Source organism: Camelina sativa, chromosome 5, assembly GCF_030686135.1.
Source record: "Camelina sativa cultivar CO46 ecotype springtype chromosome 5, ASM3068613v1".
NCBI lineage: Eukaryota > Viridiplantae > Streptophyta > Magnoliopsida > Brassicales > Brassicaceae > Camelina > Camelina sativa.
In genome coordinates, this window is record NC_141884.1 from 40,288,806 (window position 1) to 40,301,415 (window position 12,610).

The following is a 12,610-nucleotide window of genomic DNA, read 5'->3' on the forward strand; positions in this document are numbered from 1 at the left end:
TCAACCAAAGCTTTCTCTGAAACTCGGAACCTCCCACAAGGCATATTAGAGGAACTGGTCTTCATCCAAGAGATCAGTTTCTCGCTCTCACAATCCAACCAGTTGATCCATACCTTAAAAGGGTTCAAAGAAACCACTTCACTGACCAAACAGTAACTCCGAGGCATATTGTCATCACCACCATCATATATCGCCCAAATCTGCCCTTTCTTGAAGCTCCTCGGCATCCTATCCTTACCAAAATCATATAACTCCAAATCCTCGTCTTCCCTGTAGATTTCTTGGCTTAATTTACCATGATCCCTCTTCCTATCACCTCGTGGCACGTATTCTAAATCTACTATCTCGTTTAACACTTTCTGGTTCGTCGCCTTCTTCTTCTTTATGTTCTTCACATTCCATCAGCATACGATCCATCCGCAGAGGCTAAAGACTCAGATGCACCGGGAGCAAAAGAGAACATTCACATCCGAATCCAGCAAAGGAATGGGAAAAAGAGCTTGACGACTGTTCAAGGGCTTAAGAAAGAGTACAGCTACGAGAGGATACTCAAGGATCTCAAGAAAGATTTCTGCTGCAACGGGAACGTTGTGCAGGACAAGGAGCTAGGCAAGATCATCCAGCTTCAAGGTGATCAAAGGAAGAAAGTGTCTCTGTTCTTGGTCCAGACTGGGATTGCTAAGAAGGATCATATCAATTGGTGTCTTGTGTGAACATCATCATTAGTAGGCGTGTTTAAGGGGAGATTTTCTTGGTTTTGGCTTTTTTAAAGGTGTTGGATAATTTGATATTTGGTAATGACAAGTATTTTGATTGATCTTATCTTTATATCTTCATTTCTTTATACTTGCTAAAGACAAAAACAGATTGTTAAACGAGTTAAGTAATTTGATGAATCAAGAAGCACTGATAAAGAGAAGAAGCTCAATTGTAAGTGTTGTCCACGTTTGTAGCAAATACGTATAACAACAATCTTAAAATCTAATTCCTGTTTATTGTATGCTTGGAAATGTATGTACGAGAGCAGTAGTTTGATACATCCAAGAGAGCATAGGCATAAACATAATGATGATTTGGTTGAAAATATTTGCGCAAAATTTGGAGCAAATTAGTGTTAAAATTAATCATTCTCTCCATTTATAAATTGCACTTCTGTTGTAATATGTATTAATGTTTTTATTATGTTTTGTATGTTTAAAAATTAATAAAAATAGAATATTTTCTAATTTTATAAAATCTTAAATGTTTACACATTTATACCACTTCTATTATATTTAAAAATTTTAAATTTAAAAAAACAATATTTTCAAAAATAAGAGACCAAAATAAGAACTTACCAATAAAATATAAAATTTTATCTAAGAAATCATGAGTTCTTATATTCCAAACAGTACACAATTAATTCATAAAAAATTTAAGAACGCCCCTTACTCAAACCCACCGATAAACATGCTCTTAGAGCAACAATATCGGTAGTATATTGAGAAAGGATTGTTAAACACTGTTTGAATTTTTTATGAATTAATTTTGTAAAGTTTTGAATATAAGAACTCATGATCTCTTAGTTAAAATTTTCTCCTCCAATGGGAGGTTCTTATTTTGGATCTCTTAATTATGAAAATATTATTTTTTAAAATTTAAAATTTTTAAATAGAATGGAAGTAGTATAAATGTATAAACATTTAAGATTTTATAAAATCAGTAAAATATTACATTTAATTTATTTTTAAACATACAAAACATAATAAAAACATTAATACATATTACAATAGAAGTACAATTCATAAATGGAGAAAATGACTAATTGTAATACTGATTTGCTCCAAATAATTTAGAGTTTTTAATTAGGTTTTTTTATGAAGACATTAGGAAACTCAGAACAATATAGAAAAATCCACTATACAACTCAAGTAAATCAGGTTCATGACATAATGAACAATGGTAGCACTATCTTTCACTTATGGCTATGGAAAGAGATTTGAGTGAAAAATCCATGACTGAGCTCAGATCAAGTCAATTTGGCCAGATACGATTGCTCCTTTAACAATCTTGTAGCGTATGAAGTAGAGATCACCGCGTTCCATTTCCACAGTCTCGGGGCTCTCTCCTCTGCCAAAATAATAGTAAATGAGTTTTGAAGTTGTAATTTCTAAGAGATGCATTCAAATGGTGGATGGTTTTAGCAAGTAGCTTACTCCATCGTGAAGATACTCTAGACCGCGTGCTACGTCTAAAGCAATATATACTCTCAAATCCCAGCTCAGCGGTTCATGTTTTTCGCATGTATCAAAAAAAGCATTTCAGTGTCTCAAATCTTTAGACTCATTAATTGCAGGAGTTTAAACCATCAATTTAATAAAATATGCAACAAACTAGTTGAACATTGGACTGACAATTCACTTAATGCATAGCAGATTGGTCTAGTATGTAGAAAAAGGTAGTTGCTTACTGTATAAGTGAGAAGCTAAGCTTCCTTTACTCATGTAAACATATATAAGCATGTGTTGTCTTTTTTCTGCGCAATAGCCAACCAAGTTCACTAAATTACGGTGATGCAACCTCCCCAATAACATAACCTGAAAAACATAGGCGAGTGAATGAGTTTTTTAAGTAACTGAAGCAGAGGACAACTTATGGATTGAGTAATAGAGATTTCGGAAATCATGTATCTGCCTCATGTTATATTTTACAAATCCGTCATGTTTCCAAATTTAGTTGTTCTACGGCAAGAATCTATCATATCCTCAAAAAAAACAAAAGCGTAACTTGTATCTGATAGTGTCTGAACAGCTACAGCCAAACTTGTATCTGATTTAGTCTCGATGTCTAAATAGAGAGAAACCACAAAGAAATATTAGCACAACAGCAGCTCTTTATCTTTTGATAAGTACATCAGAAGATTTTTCAAGAATAGGACCTAGAAACTGTAACAATCAAGACTCATACCTAAACTAACACCAAATAAATTAAAAAGAGAAGGATAATAAATTACCTTCATTGATGGCCTAAGAGGTAGCTTCATTCACACACTCGACTCATGGCCTAAGAGGTAGCCTGAATTCATGAAATTTATAAGGTAATAAGAAAAACAGTCTATATATAACATTCAGCGTCACATAGAGATTTTAAAGGTAAGAAGTTACTCACCGATGCCATGGGGGTTAATAGCGCAGGGACTTCATATGATACAGTTAGCTACAAGATAGAGCACAAAACGCATGAGAGAGAGTTATTCTTCATAATATATGATCCAGGAAAATAAACTATATATATATTACTCACGTACTCTTAGAATTTTTGTAGTTTACTTACTGATATGACAAAATGTAGAGAAACGATGATGTGTTTTAGTGTTTATATACTCACATTTGAAAGATGCTTCATACGATAAACTCATGTAAAAGATGAGTTTGTAAAGATGTTTTTCTTTGGCGTCCTTGTGCGAATCAATTTTAAAATCCTCAAGTTATTAACACCTAACAACAAAGAACAACAGAGAACAATAACAATTTTAAACTCATTATAACACCTAACAACAGAGAACAACAGAGAACAACAACACTAAACCAAGTTATAATCTAAAAAGCAAGCAAGAACCTCTTTTGAAATCTCAAGATCGAATATAATACTTAAAAAGGGTTCTTCTTATCTTCTAAAAATACTTAAGCGAAAAGATAAGAAGAACCTCTGCAAATTAAAAAGCAAGCAAGAACCTCTGCAATTTGTAATCTCTGTTATTTGTTGTGTGTCTCTCTGCAAATTAAATTCAAATGTTAGGCTCAATTAGATAAGAGAGAAGATAAGAAGAAAAACAGTTGAATATTACTGGTCTCTTTGATTACTTATTAGGAAGACCTTCAAGAGATCTTCAATGAATCTTTTGATTAGGAGTAGGCTGCAACAAGCAACAACAAAAACAAAAAGCCAACAGTTTAACGCACAAACAGAGAACAGAGAACAACAACACTAAACCTAGTTATAACACCTAACAACAGAAAACAACAACACTAAACCAAGTTATAATCTAAAAAACAAGCAAGAACCTCTTCTGAAATCTCAAGATCAAAATTTTTACCTCTACGGATGAAATAAAAGGCATCCATTAAGGAAAAGATTCATGATCCAAGTAGAAATTATACGCTACGGATACTGGAACATCTACTTCCATCTTCACTCTGTTTCACATAAAATCCAAACCCGCCCCCAAAAACAAAGATTGATATCAGATTCAATTCTAATTTCAAAACAGAGAAAGAGAGAATAAAAAAAGAGATTTTTATTTTACAAGCAGTCTTGCCACTCCATTGAAATGATCAATTTCACTAACAATATCAAATAAAATGATCAATTTGGAACACATGCACAACAAAAACCCTAATTTTCCAATAAACTTCAAATAACCCTCATTTATCCAAAATCAAAGAACCCTAATCATAAAACAATTTCCGATTCAAACAATTGTACTAAGAAACTTACCTTTCTGATTCCAATTGATTCAAATGATTGAGCCAACCTTCAAGCTTCTGATTCCAAATTCATCAATGGTTTCGTCGATTCAATCGCAACCGAGAGAGAGAGAGAGAGAGAGGGGAAAAAAGAAAAAAAAATTGAGCAGGAAATGTTTTTTTTATTCAGTCTCTTATATAAGGAGATCTTACCATTTTTCTTCATTTCTGATTAATTTTTTTTCACCAAAAGACTAAGGGTATGAATGGTGACTGCGGGGAGTTTCTCTCTCTTCTCTCTCTAAATTTTCCAGAGAGAGAAACTCTCATCTAAGGTTTCTTCCGGCGGCTGTTATGTTCTGACACGGTTGTCCGGTGGGTTAACCGTTTCATTCCGTCTAACACCGGTTCCTTTTGTGTGGGGGGGGGGGGGGGGGGGGTCGGATTTTGGCTCCGTCATCGACCATTTTCTCTAATGATGGTGGACGGCTCTGTTTCCGGCATGCATCGGCCTCCGTGGCGATTTCATGTCCGGCTATGCTTCCGGCATGCATCGGCCTCTTAGATACCACCCAGGCTACGAGAATCGAATCGTTGTTTTCTGTTTTCAAAGTGTATATAACTATTTAACACGTGTATTTATAATTTAACGCCGTCAACTACCTCCGTAACGGATGTTAAGTCAGACGTGTGGCACACTTATCGAGGAAGAATAAAACGCAACGTTTTGGTTTAGTTAATGGGCCAGGCCTTTAGAAGCCCTTATTATCAAAATTTTTAATTAAAAAAAGCTGGTTTTGAAGTTATTCAAGATAAGGAGAAACATATTCTTTGTGTCCAAACAAAATACTGGAACAAGCTTGGAAGGCCACATGAATTGAATAACAACAAGCTTGGCGTCTGTAAGTATTTGCTTCTCCGCTCGACCTAATCTTCTTCTTTGCAGCTTCACTCGACCCAGAAATTTTGCAAGTGAGTTATAACTTCTTAGCTGATGTGTGTGTGTTTAATATGTTGGTGTTTGGCTGAACAATGTTTTCATAAAATGGAGGCAAATTTACGAATTTTGGAATTCTCTGTTCTCAAAATAGAAAATTTAGTTACTGTTTTTTTATAAAAGAAGAAAAAAAAATAAAGTCTCTGTGTTTGATGGGTTTTTGTAGATTTTGGATAATCGGTTTTTCTTACTGTTTGAATTTCTATCACGAAACTATTTCCGTCTGATTGGAGGTATCGTGAAGCAAGGAGTGGAGAAAATGGATAAATTAAGAGAAACAGCTGCAAAGGTTCTTCAAAGGATTTTGTATCACGAAAGGATTTCCGTCCCATTCATTCCTCATAGAGAAAAATTGGAAGAGATTCTTCCCAACAAAGCTGGCTTACAATGGGCGGTAAGTAAGCACACTTGGTTGCTTCGTCGTTTATTTTAGTGGATTTATGTATATGGCTATGAGTTGTTGTCTTCCTTTGTAGGTTCCGGCTTTCTCTTTCCCACGTTTTGTGCGGCTATTAAAGTTCCGTTGTTCCAGCAAAGAGGTGCTGTCTGGATTAGTAATTTCGATTGGAGGATTACAGGATTCACTTAGTAAAGCTTCGCTCCTTTGCATTGCTGGAGTATATGAGGGAAGGTGAAGAAGCTAAAGACCTTAAAGAACGACAGTCCGCATTGTGTGACGACATTCTCTGGATACTTCAGGAATACAAGACACGTGACAGAGTTATGGTACCCTGTCTAAAGGTAAAGACACAGTGTTGTAGATCTAACCTATAGCTTCTATGTGGTTATGAAAATATGGATGTTCCAGAAATCTTAGAAGAGATTATTGAAATGTTACTCTCTGGTTTGAGGGACCCCGTATCTTTAAAGACTGTTGGGACTGATAACTTGAGGTAGTTAGTTATGTGCCCACACAATAATTTTGAGTATGTATGCACATTGTACCAAGTTTTAAAATAGAGTAACCAGATGACACTCAAACAAATCTTCAATGTTATAAATATCTTACATGTCACTTAATGCAGGGATGAGCCTGTATTGATATCCAATGTGAAATTTCACCCACATGAAACTTTCAGCCGCCTACCAGACAATATCACATGTCACTAGTATTCGCAAGCATCGTCCTTCTAACATTTTACTCTTTTTTTTTTTTTTTTTTTAAACTTTATAGGACACTGTGGTTCGTTGGTCTGCTGTAACTTGACGACTAACATCTGTTCTGTCTGAAGAGGTGTTGTCATCTGTTTTTGTAGCTGTTTTCACCTGGAGAGGTACTCGTATTGGATATATGGCAGCAATGGCTTGCATGTACTTAAATTCCAGTTACAAGAATTCAATATCTAGCTGACAGTTATTGTGAATTTCATGGTATTCAGGGCGATGGTTCATGGCATGGGGGTTGTTCGGCCTTAGCTGAACTGGCTCGTAGAGGGTTATTGCTGCCTAGAAGTTTTCCACAAGTTGTTCCAGTTATTGTGAAGGTCGTCCTCTATCCCATCCACATGATTACTTATTTCTCTAGTCAGCACACGCGAAGCAATGGCATCACACACCCAAATTATGCAGAAGTTCTATGCATTTACATGTAAATATTACTTACAGGCACTTCATTATGATGTTCGCCGAGGTCCACACGGTGTTGTATCTCATGTCCGTGATGCAGCTGTCTATGTTTGTTGGGCATTTGGGCGCGCCTATTCCCACAAAAGATATGAAAAATGTGCTGGATCAGCTTGCCCCAGATTTACATGATAGTAGGGTTCCGAGGTACTAATCCCTTTTTTTTACTACAATTTCGTCCTCGTTTCTTACTTGATTTGAAGAATTGTGATTTTGTAGATCTCTTCGTTGCGTAAATTTATTGATGTCTTTTATCAGGTCAACTGTAGAAGATCTGCTGCCGCTGCTTTCCATGGGATTGACATAGCTGATTATTTTTCCCTTTCTTCTCGGGTGAACTCTTGCTGTTTCCGTTGCTCGGGTATCTATATCCTTTTGTTTTGTGGATGAATTACTCTACAACAAGATCTGCCACTGGGTATGCTTATCTTATACACTATTTGACATTGGATTACCTCTCACTATCTACAGTACTAATATCTATTTAGTGCCCTGCTTGTATCTAATGTGGAACATACTACCCATAAACTAGAGCCAATAGCTTGATTGGGAACTGTATCAAATCATTGTTCCTAGTTGTAGCTTTCATAGTATGTTAATTATTCAATCTTCTTATATCAGGATAAATGCTTAAGAGAACTTTGCTGCATAAGCTCTTGCTGCTCTTGTTAAGTACGAGCCTAAGCACTTTTCCAACTATGTGCTCGAGTCCTTGTACCCTTTCAACTGATTTGTGCATGCGCCATGGTGCAACATTGGCAGCTGGAGAGGTCGCGTTAGCTTTGCACCAGTGTGGCTATGTCCTTTCTGCTGGTTAGTACCATCTATCTTTGCATATGCAAGTACAGATCTTTTTCCGTATGGAAAACCAAAACCTATGGGAACCATCTTGGAATCTAGACCCTATCACTCTATATGTAATCCGACTTTGTTAGTTGATTGCCACATGAAAAAATTAAAGGCTCCTGTTGCACTCAATCTTTTACAGATAGCCAAAAACGTATGGCTGGGACTGTCCCTTGCATTGAGAAAGAACGCCTTCACCGTGGAAAAGGTGGAGAAATAATGCGACTGGTCGTCTATTGAATGTATCTCATTACCGCATGTGACATTAGCTGAGAGAACAGAACGGATCTTGCTTGATACTCTCTCTCAGAATATAAGACATCCCAATTCTCAAATACAGGTACCTATCTTTCTCTTTCCCACGGTTTGTGCAGCTATTAAAGTTCCGCTGTTACAGCAAAGAGGTGATGTCTGGATTAGTAATTTCGACTAACAGTCCAAAGAGTCCGCATTGTGTGACGACATTCTTACAACACACGTGACCAAAGTTATGGTACCCGGTCTAAAGGTAAACACACAGTGTTGTAGATTAACCTCTAGCTTCTATGTGGTGATGATGTCCTAATCTCTCTCTTTTACACAGACAATTGAGATCATCTTCAGAAGCAAGATCTTTCTGAATCAAGAGGTTGGTTTAAGATTTTACCTCTTTGGATAAAAATTGCCAAAGGTATAAGCAGATTCTGAACATTTCCATACAAAGTTTCTACGCTGGTGCCATGGATTCTGTAGCCATCGAACTAAGACCTTCGAAGGACTTCACAACGTTAAAAGCAGGCCTTGCAATATTCCTTGGCCACCGATACCCAAAGGTTCTTCTCACTTTCAATCCACATCTTAAAGGTGGCAGCGGTCCTTCAAAGCGTAATCCTAGTGGCAGAGGAGAAGATAGAGAAAGTGGTATAGATAATTTCAGAATCTTGTTGGGAAGCACACATGGATTCGACTAAGACTAAGAGGTTAGAATTGTGCGAATTGGCAGATTTAGACCATGTTTAAGACAAGAAACAGATAGCCGGGATGAAACGACTGCATCTGACGAGAACGCGTCTTACTCTTCCTTGGTCCATTCCTCTGGCTTTTGATTTTAAGCTTTGTCCTCGATTCACTTTTGTCTCTCTTGTTTTTAGCACCGTTTTCATTTTCTTCTTGTTGGTATTTTCTTCCAAGATCATAATAGAAAGATAATCAAAATATATTGTTCTCTGCTTCAGCACTAGCCAGCTGCTAAAATAACCCCTCATGACATGACCGACCTAAGAAAATAGTATAAAACTAGACCGACCTAAGAGAATACAAAAACAAGATAGACATCGCTTTCTTATTCTTCACGTCAGAGCCAAATTTACTTCGTGAAACCTCTAGCTATCTGTTTTCGAAATTAAAGAAAAGGTGAAAGAGAGGAACGCGTAAGTAAGAAGAAAAACCAAACACATGTCAAAAAAAAAAAAGTTTCATATCAAATTTTGACATTGCATCAATCTCTTACTTTGCTTTGGAATAGAGCTCTGACATTTCGGTTTCTGTGAGAGCGCCTTCTCCTGCTAGTAGTCTACTCCAAATCCACACATACTTTGCCGCAAAGATGCTAGATTTTGTTGCATGCTCCTCCGGTTGCGCTAGCAATATTGTAAAACGACGGGCGGCGAGTTTGGGAAGACAATCGGAGTAATCCCGATGTCCCGATACTAACATGATGTTAGTATCCATGCCGTTGTCCAAAGCATAAGACATCAAATCTACAATGATCTTTTTGTGGGCGGATTCTTTGTTGCCTAATAATGAAACCAAAATGATATTATCAAATTAAAATTTTTTTAAAAAAAAAACACAAAGACAAAACACAAAAAAAAAAAAAAAAATTACTTTACCTCTTGGGATGTGGTGTAGATAAATCCCAGTAGAACTAAGCTGCAGCAGCTTGGATTCATCCACAAGATTTGTATTCCCGAAAGCATGAATAGTGAGATGACCTTTGAAATTCATCTGTTCAAGGGCTTGTGTAATGTTTGGTCCCAAATAGCGGGCATCATACGTGGGAGGAAGAGGACAGGAATCAACATCCCACCACATCACGGTTTTGAGCACCTGAGAAGAAAAAGGATTTATAGAGTGGATTAAAGTTAGAGAAAAAAAAGTAGTGTTTTATATGATATATGATGTACAAAAAAACAAGAAAACGATTGTATATAATGCACGAGATAGATGATGAACATATGTCAGATATAGTTTAGAAAATGCAATTTACTAACGTGAGATGACGGTTTAAATTAAAAGAAAAATACTAGAACACAGAATTATAATATATCATATTTTATTGGTGGCGTGCAAGCGAAACAGAGGACTATAATATAGCAGAATAGAAAAAATAAATGATATTTTATACTAAAGTTGTTTATATAAAAAATTACCTCGGGCGGCGAATATGGTGGAGTTGCTTGGCTGCCTGAATTATTATTATTAAAAGTAGGTGTATATAAATTAAATTTTCCCAATACAATTGATAAATTTATAAAATAAGAGAAAAAGAAAAAAAATTTACCGAATCGACAAAACCCATGCTGAAGCCCAGCCCATAGAGGCGCACGACCAAATTCATCATGAGGCCCAGTAAGAGCCCATTGATGCGCACGACCAAATCTTTGTTGGGGCTCACTAAGAGCCCGAGCCCATAGAGGAGCACGACGAGGCCCTAGTAAGAAAAAAAAAAAAAAAAATTGTAATTAAAAAAAATAGAGTGAAAAAAAAAAGAGAGAGAGAGAGAGGGGGGGAGAGAGAGAAAAGAAGGAAACTTTACCCAGGAATCGTTTGATTCCGAATCGATCAGTGGAGCTGGAAATAATTTTTTGAATCGACCTAAACATCATGCTTTGAACAATCGAATACTTTCCCTGCATGATCGAATCATAATCAGACTCAGGAACAGATCGAAACCCAAAAGCAAAGATGACAAAAAATCAAAGAAATTGATCGAAACCCAAACGCAAATTAAGATGACAAAAAATCAAAGAAATTGAGATCGAGACCGAGCTTACACGATGGATGTGAAATGTAATCACCGACTAGAGCTGTTAGCTTACACGATCGGAGTTGTAAAAGATGAAACGAAACTTAATAATTAGAAATTTAATCGATACAAAGTTAAAGGAATTGGAAAAGAGGAACGATGGTGAAAATGCGAGGACTGAGTATATATCGACGAGAGGAACACACAGTGCACATGTTGCATGAGTACGATGAAATTGACTATATTAGCCTCGCTCGCAACCGCCATAACACTCACTGGACATGGGTCCCACAATATCTTTTTTTTTGCCTCTTTCCTCCCTCTTTATTCTATTTGTCAACCCAGGGTGACGGATATTGCAATATAAATAAAAATATTGTCCTTATCATTGAAAAGAAAAAAGAGTTTTTAATCATATATGTTTTGTAGAAACACTTCTGGAAGTTTTGGCGAAAAAAAAAAATATGGGCGAGAAATTCTTAAAATTTTCTCATTTAAAGTTTTAATTAAAAATGATATATATAGTCTGACATCAACTAAAATTTCCATATATTACCTCTGTTCCTAAAAAATATTTTATGTTTTGAGATTTTTTCTTTCTTTCTATATATATGCTTGATTTCCTACAACTTTTAATTAATTAATGTTAATATGTTGTCAACATCATCACTGAACTTTTAAAGTATAGATTTCTTATGGGTAGGAATTGCATTAAATAAGAATAATCATATATATGTGGTACTCGACGATCTTTCTAAGAAATTTTCAGGTTACATATATATAATGATGTTACATGTGGAGGTCGACTTGATTTTATTTATCTTTTTTTTTTTTTTTGTCCAACGAACTTTAGAAGATTCATCATCTTAGGCAGAGTTTGATTTGAAGCTAAACCATTTGCTATTAAGAATCTCTTCTTGTTCATTGCAGATTTCAACACGTACTCTTCTTCCTCTGAATCTTCAACTTCTTCTTCTCTCTTCAAGAACTCTTTGAACCACATCGCTGACATTTTTGGAAACCGTTTTAGTCCGTTGTAGAATCAGCCCGTATCGGACTCCAAAACCTGCGTTCCATTCACAGTTGTCTAATAACGACCATGCAAAGTATCCTTCGACTTCAACCCCATCCTCCCTGAGCAACACAACAGTTATCATCATCATCAATAAGAAACTAAGTAGGGTTTCAACACAATACAGTTTCTTGTGAGCCAAGAAAACTGAATGGGGTATTTTCGTTTAAAGATTACACTTACTGGATGGCTTGTTGGAATGCTTTGGAGATGTTTCTCGTGGTACTTTGTCCTTTGGAGATCCATCAAATTAGAAAGTTTCGGTTTGTTCTCGTAATCTATATCACAGAGCCCTGAACAATTTTAACCAAAAAGTTAGTAAACTAATATAACCTAACCTATATAAAGTTGAGTAATAAACTTTTTGAAAGACCTTATGATAAATTGTATTACCTTTCTCGGTGATCATAAATTATATATATTGTAGGTATAGAATTGGTCCCATTCTGAGCCACCTCTCGCACCCAATGTGTCTTATGCTTTGTTTTCTTCTGTAGCAATAGAAATTGAAAACTTGTGAGAAAAGAAACCGGTAGCAAAATGATTGGAACCAAAAGAACGAGTACAAAGCCTAAAATGATATGAGTATTATGGGATTCCGCTTACTCCTCCATTCAATG

At 36.0% G+C, this 12,610-nt stretch overlaps 1 protein-coding gene, 2 long non-coding RNA genes and 1 pseudogene across 21 annotated transcripts; 2 read left to right on the top strand and 2 right to left on the bottom strand.

Annotated features, from left to right (window-relative positions):
• Positions 1–353: 353 nt before the first annotated feature.
• On the top strand, positions 354–822 carry LOC104783300 (protein translation factor SUI1 homolog 2 pseudogene; annotated as a pseudogene). The gene has a single exon (XR_015558288.1). The product of XR_015558288.1 is annotated as a protein translation factor SUI1 homolog 2 pseudogene (transcript).
• Positions 823–1,742: 920 nt separating this feature from the next.
• On the bottom strand, positions 1,743–5,047 carry LOC104788381 (uncharacterized). Of its 16 annotated transcripts, XR_015558297.1 has the most exons (12): positions 4,659–5,035; positions 4,477–4,523; positions 4,076–4,175; positions 3,843–3,895; positions 3,686–3,753; positions 3,367–3,476; positions 3,148–3,195; positions 2,993–3,054; positions 2,767–2,826; positions 2,450–2,576; positions 2,196–2,259; positions 1,743–2,109 (listed from the first exon to the last, which is right to left on the bottom strand). It is a non-coding gene; the product is annotated as an uncharacterized LOC104788381 (long non-coding RNA). The 16 variants fall into 16 exon arrangements; XR_015558292.1 differs by lacking the exon at positions 2,767–2,826 and having other exon boundaries at positions 3,714–3,753; positions 4,659–5,047; XR_015558300.1 differs by lacking the exon at positions 2,767–2,826 and having other exon boundaries at positions 3,714–3,753; positions 3,827–3,895; positions 4,659–5,038.
• A 181-nt stretch (positions 5,048–5,228) lies between these two features.
• Positions 5,229–9,107, top strand: LOC104788380 (uncharacterized). Of its 3 annotated transcripts, none has more exons than XR_768227.3 (10): positions 5,229–5,417; positions 5,676–5,836; positions 5,919–6,183; positions 6,617–6,716; positions 6,822–6,926; positions 7,048–7,212; positions 7,324–7,483; positions 7,687–7,878; positions 8,054–8,419; positions 8,495–9,107. It is a non-coding gene; the product is annotated as an uncharacterized LOC104788380 (long non-coding RNA). The 3 variants fall into 3 exon arrangements; XR_768228.3 differs by having other exon boundaries at positions 5,257–5,417; positions 5,609–5,836; XR_015558304.1 differs by having other exon boundaries at positions 5,260–5,417; positions 5,687–5,836.
• On the bottom strand, positions 9,089–11,076 carry LOC147945024 (uncharacterized). The gene is made up of 7 exons (XM_087452113.1): positions 10,947–11,076; positions 10,709–10,802; positions 10,454–10,603; positions 10,323–10,357; positions 9,783–9,999; positions 9,401–9,686; positions 9,089–9,280 (listed from the first exon to the last, which is right to left on the bottom strand). Exons 2-7 carry the CDS (start codon positions 10,776–10,778, stop codon positions 9,277–9,279), a joined length of 762 nt encoding a protein of 253 aa, XP_087308239.1. The 5' UTR covers positions 10,779–10,802; positions 10,947–11,076; the 3' UTR covers positions 9,089–9,276.
• Between the last annotated feature and the right edge of the window lie 1,534 nt (positions 11,077–12,610).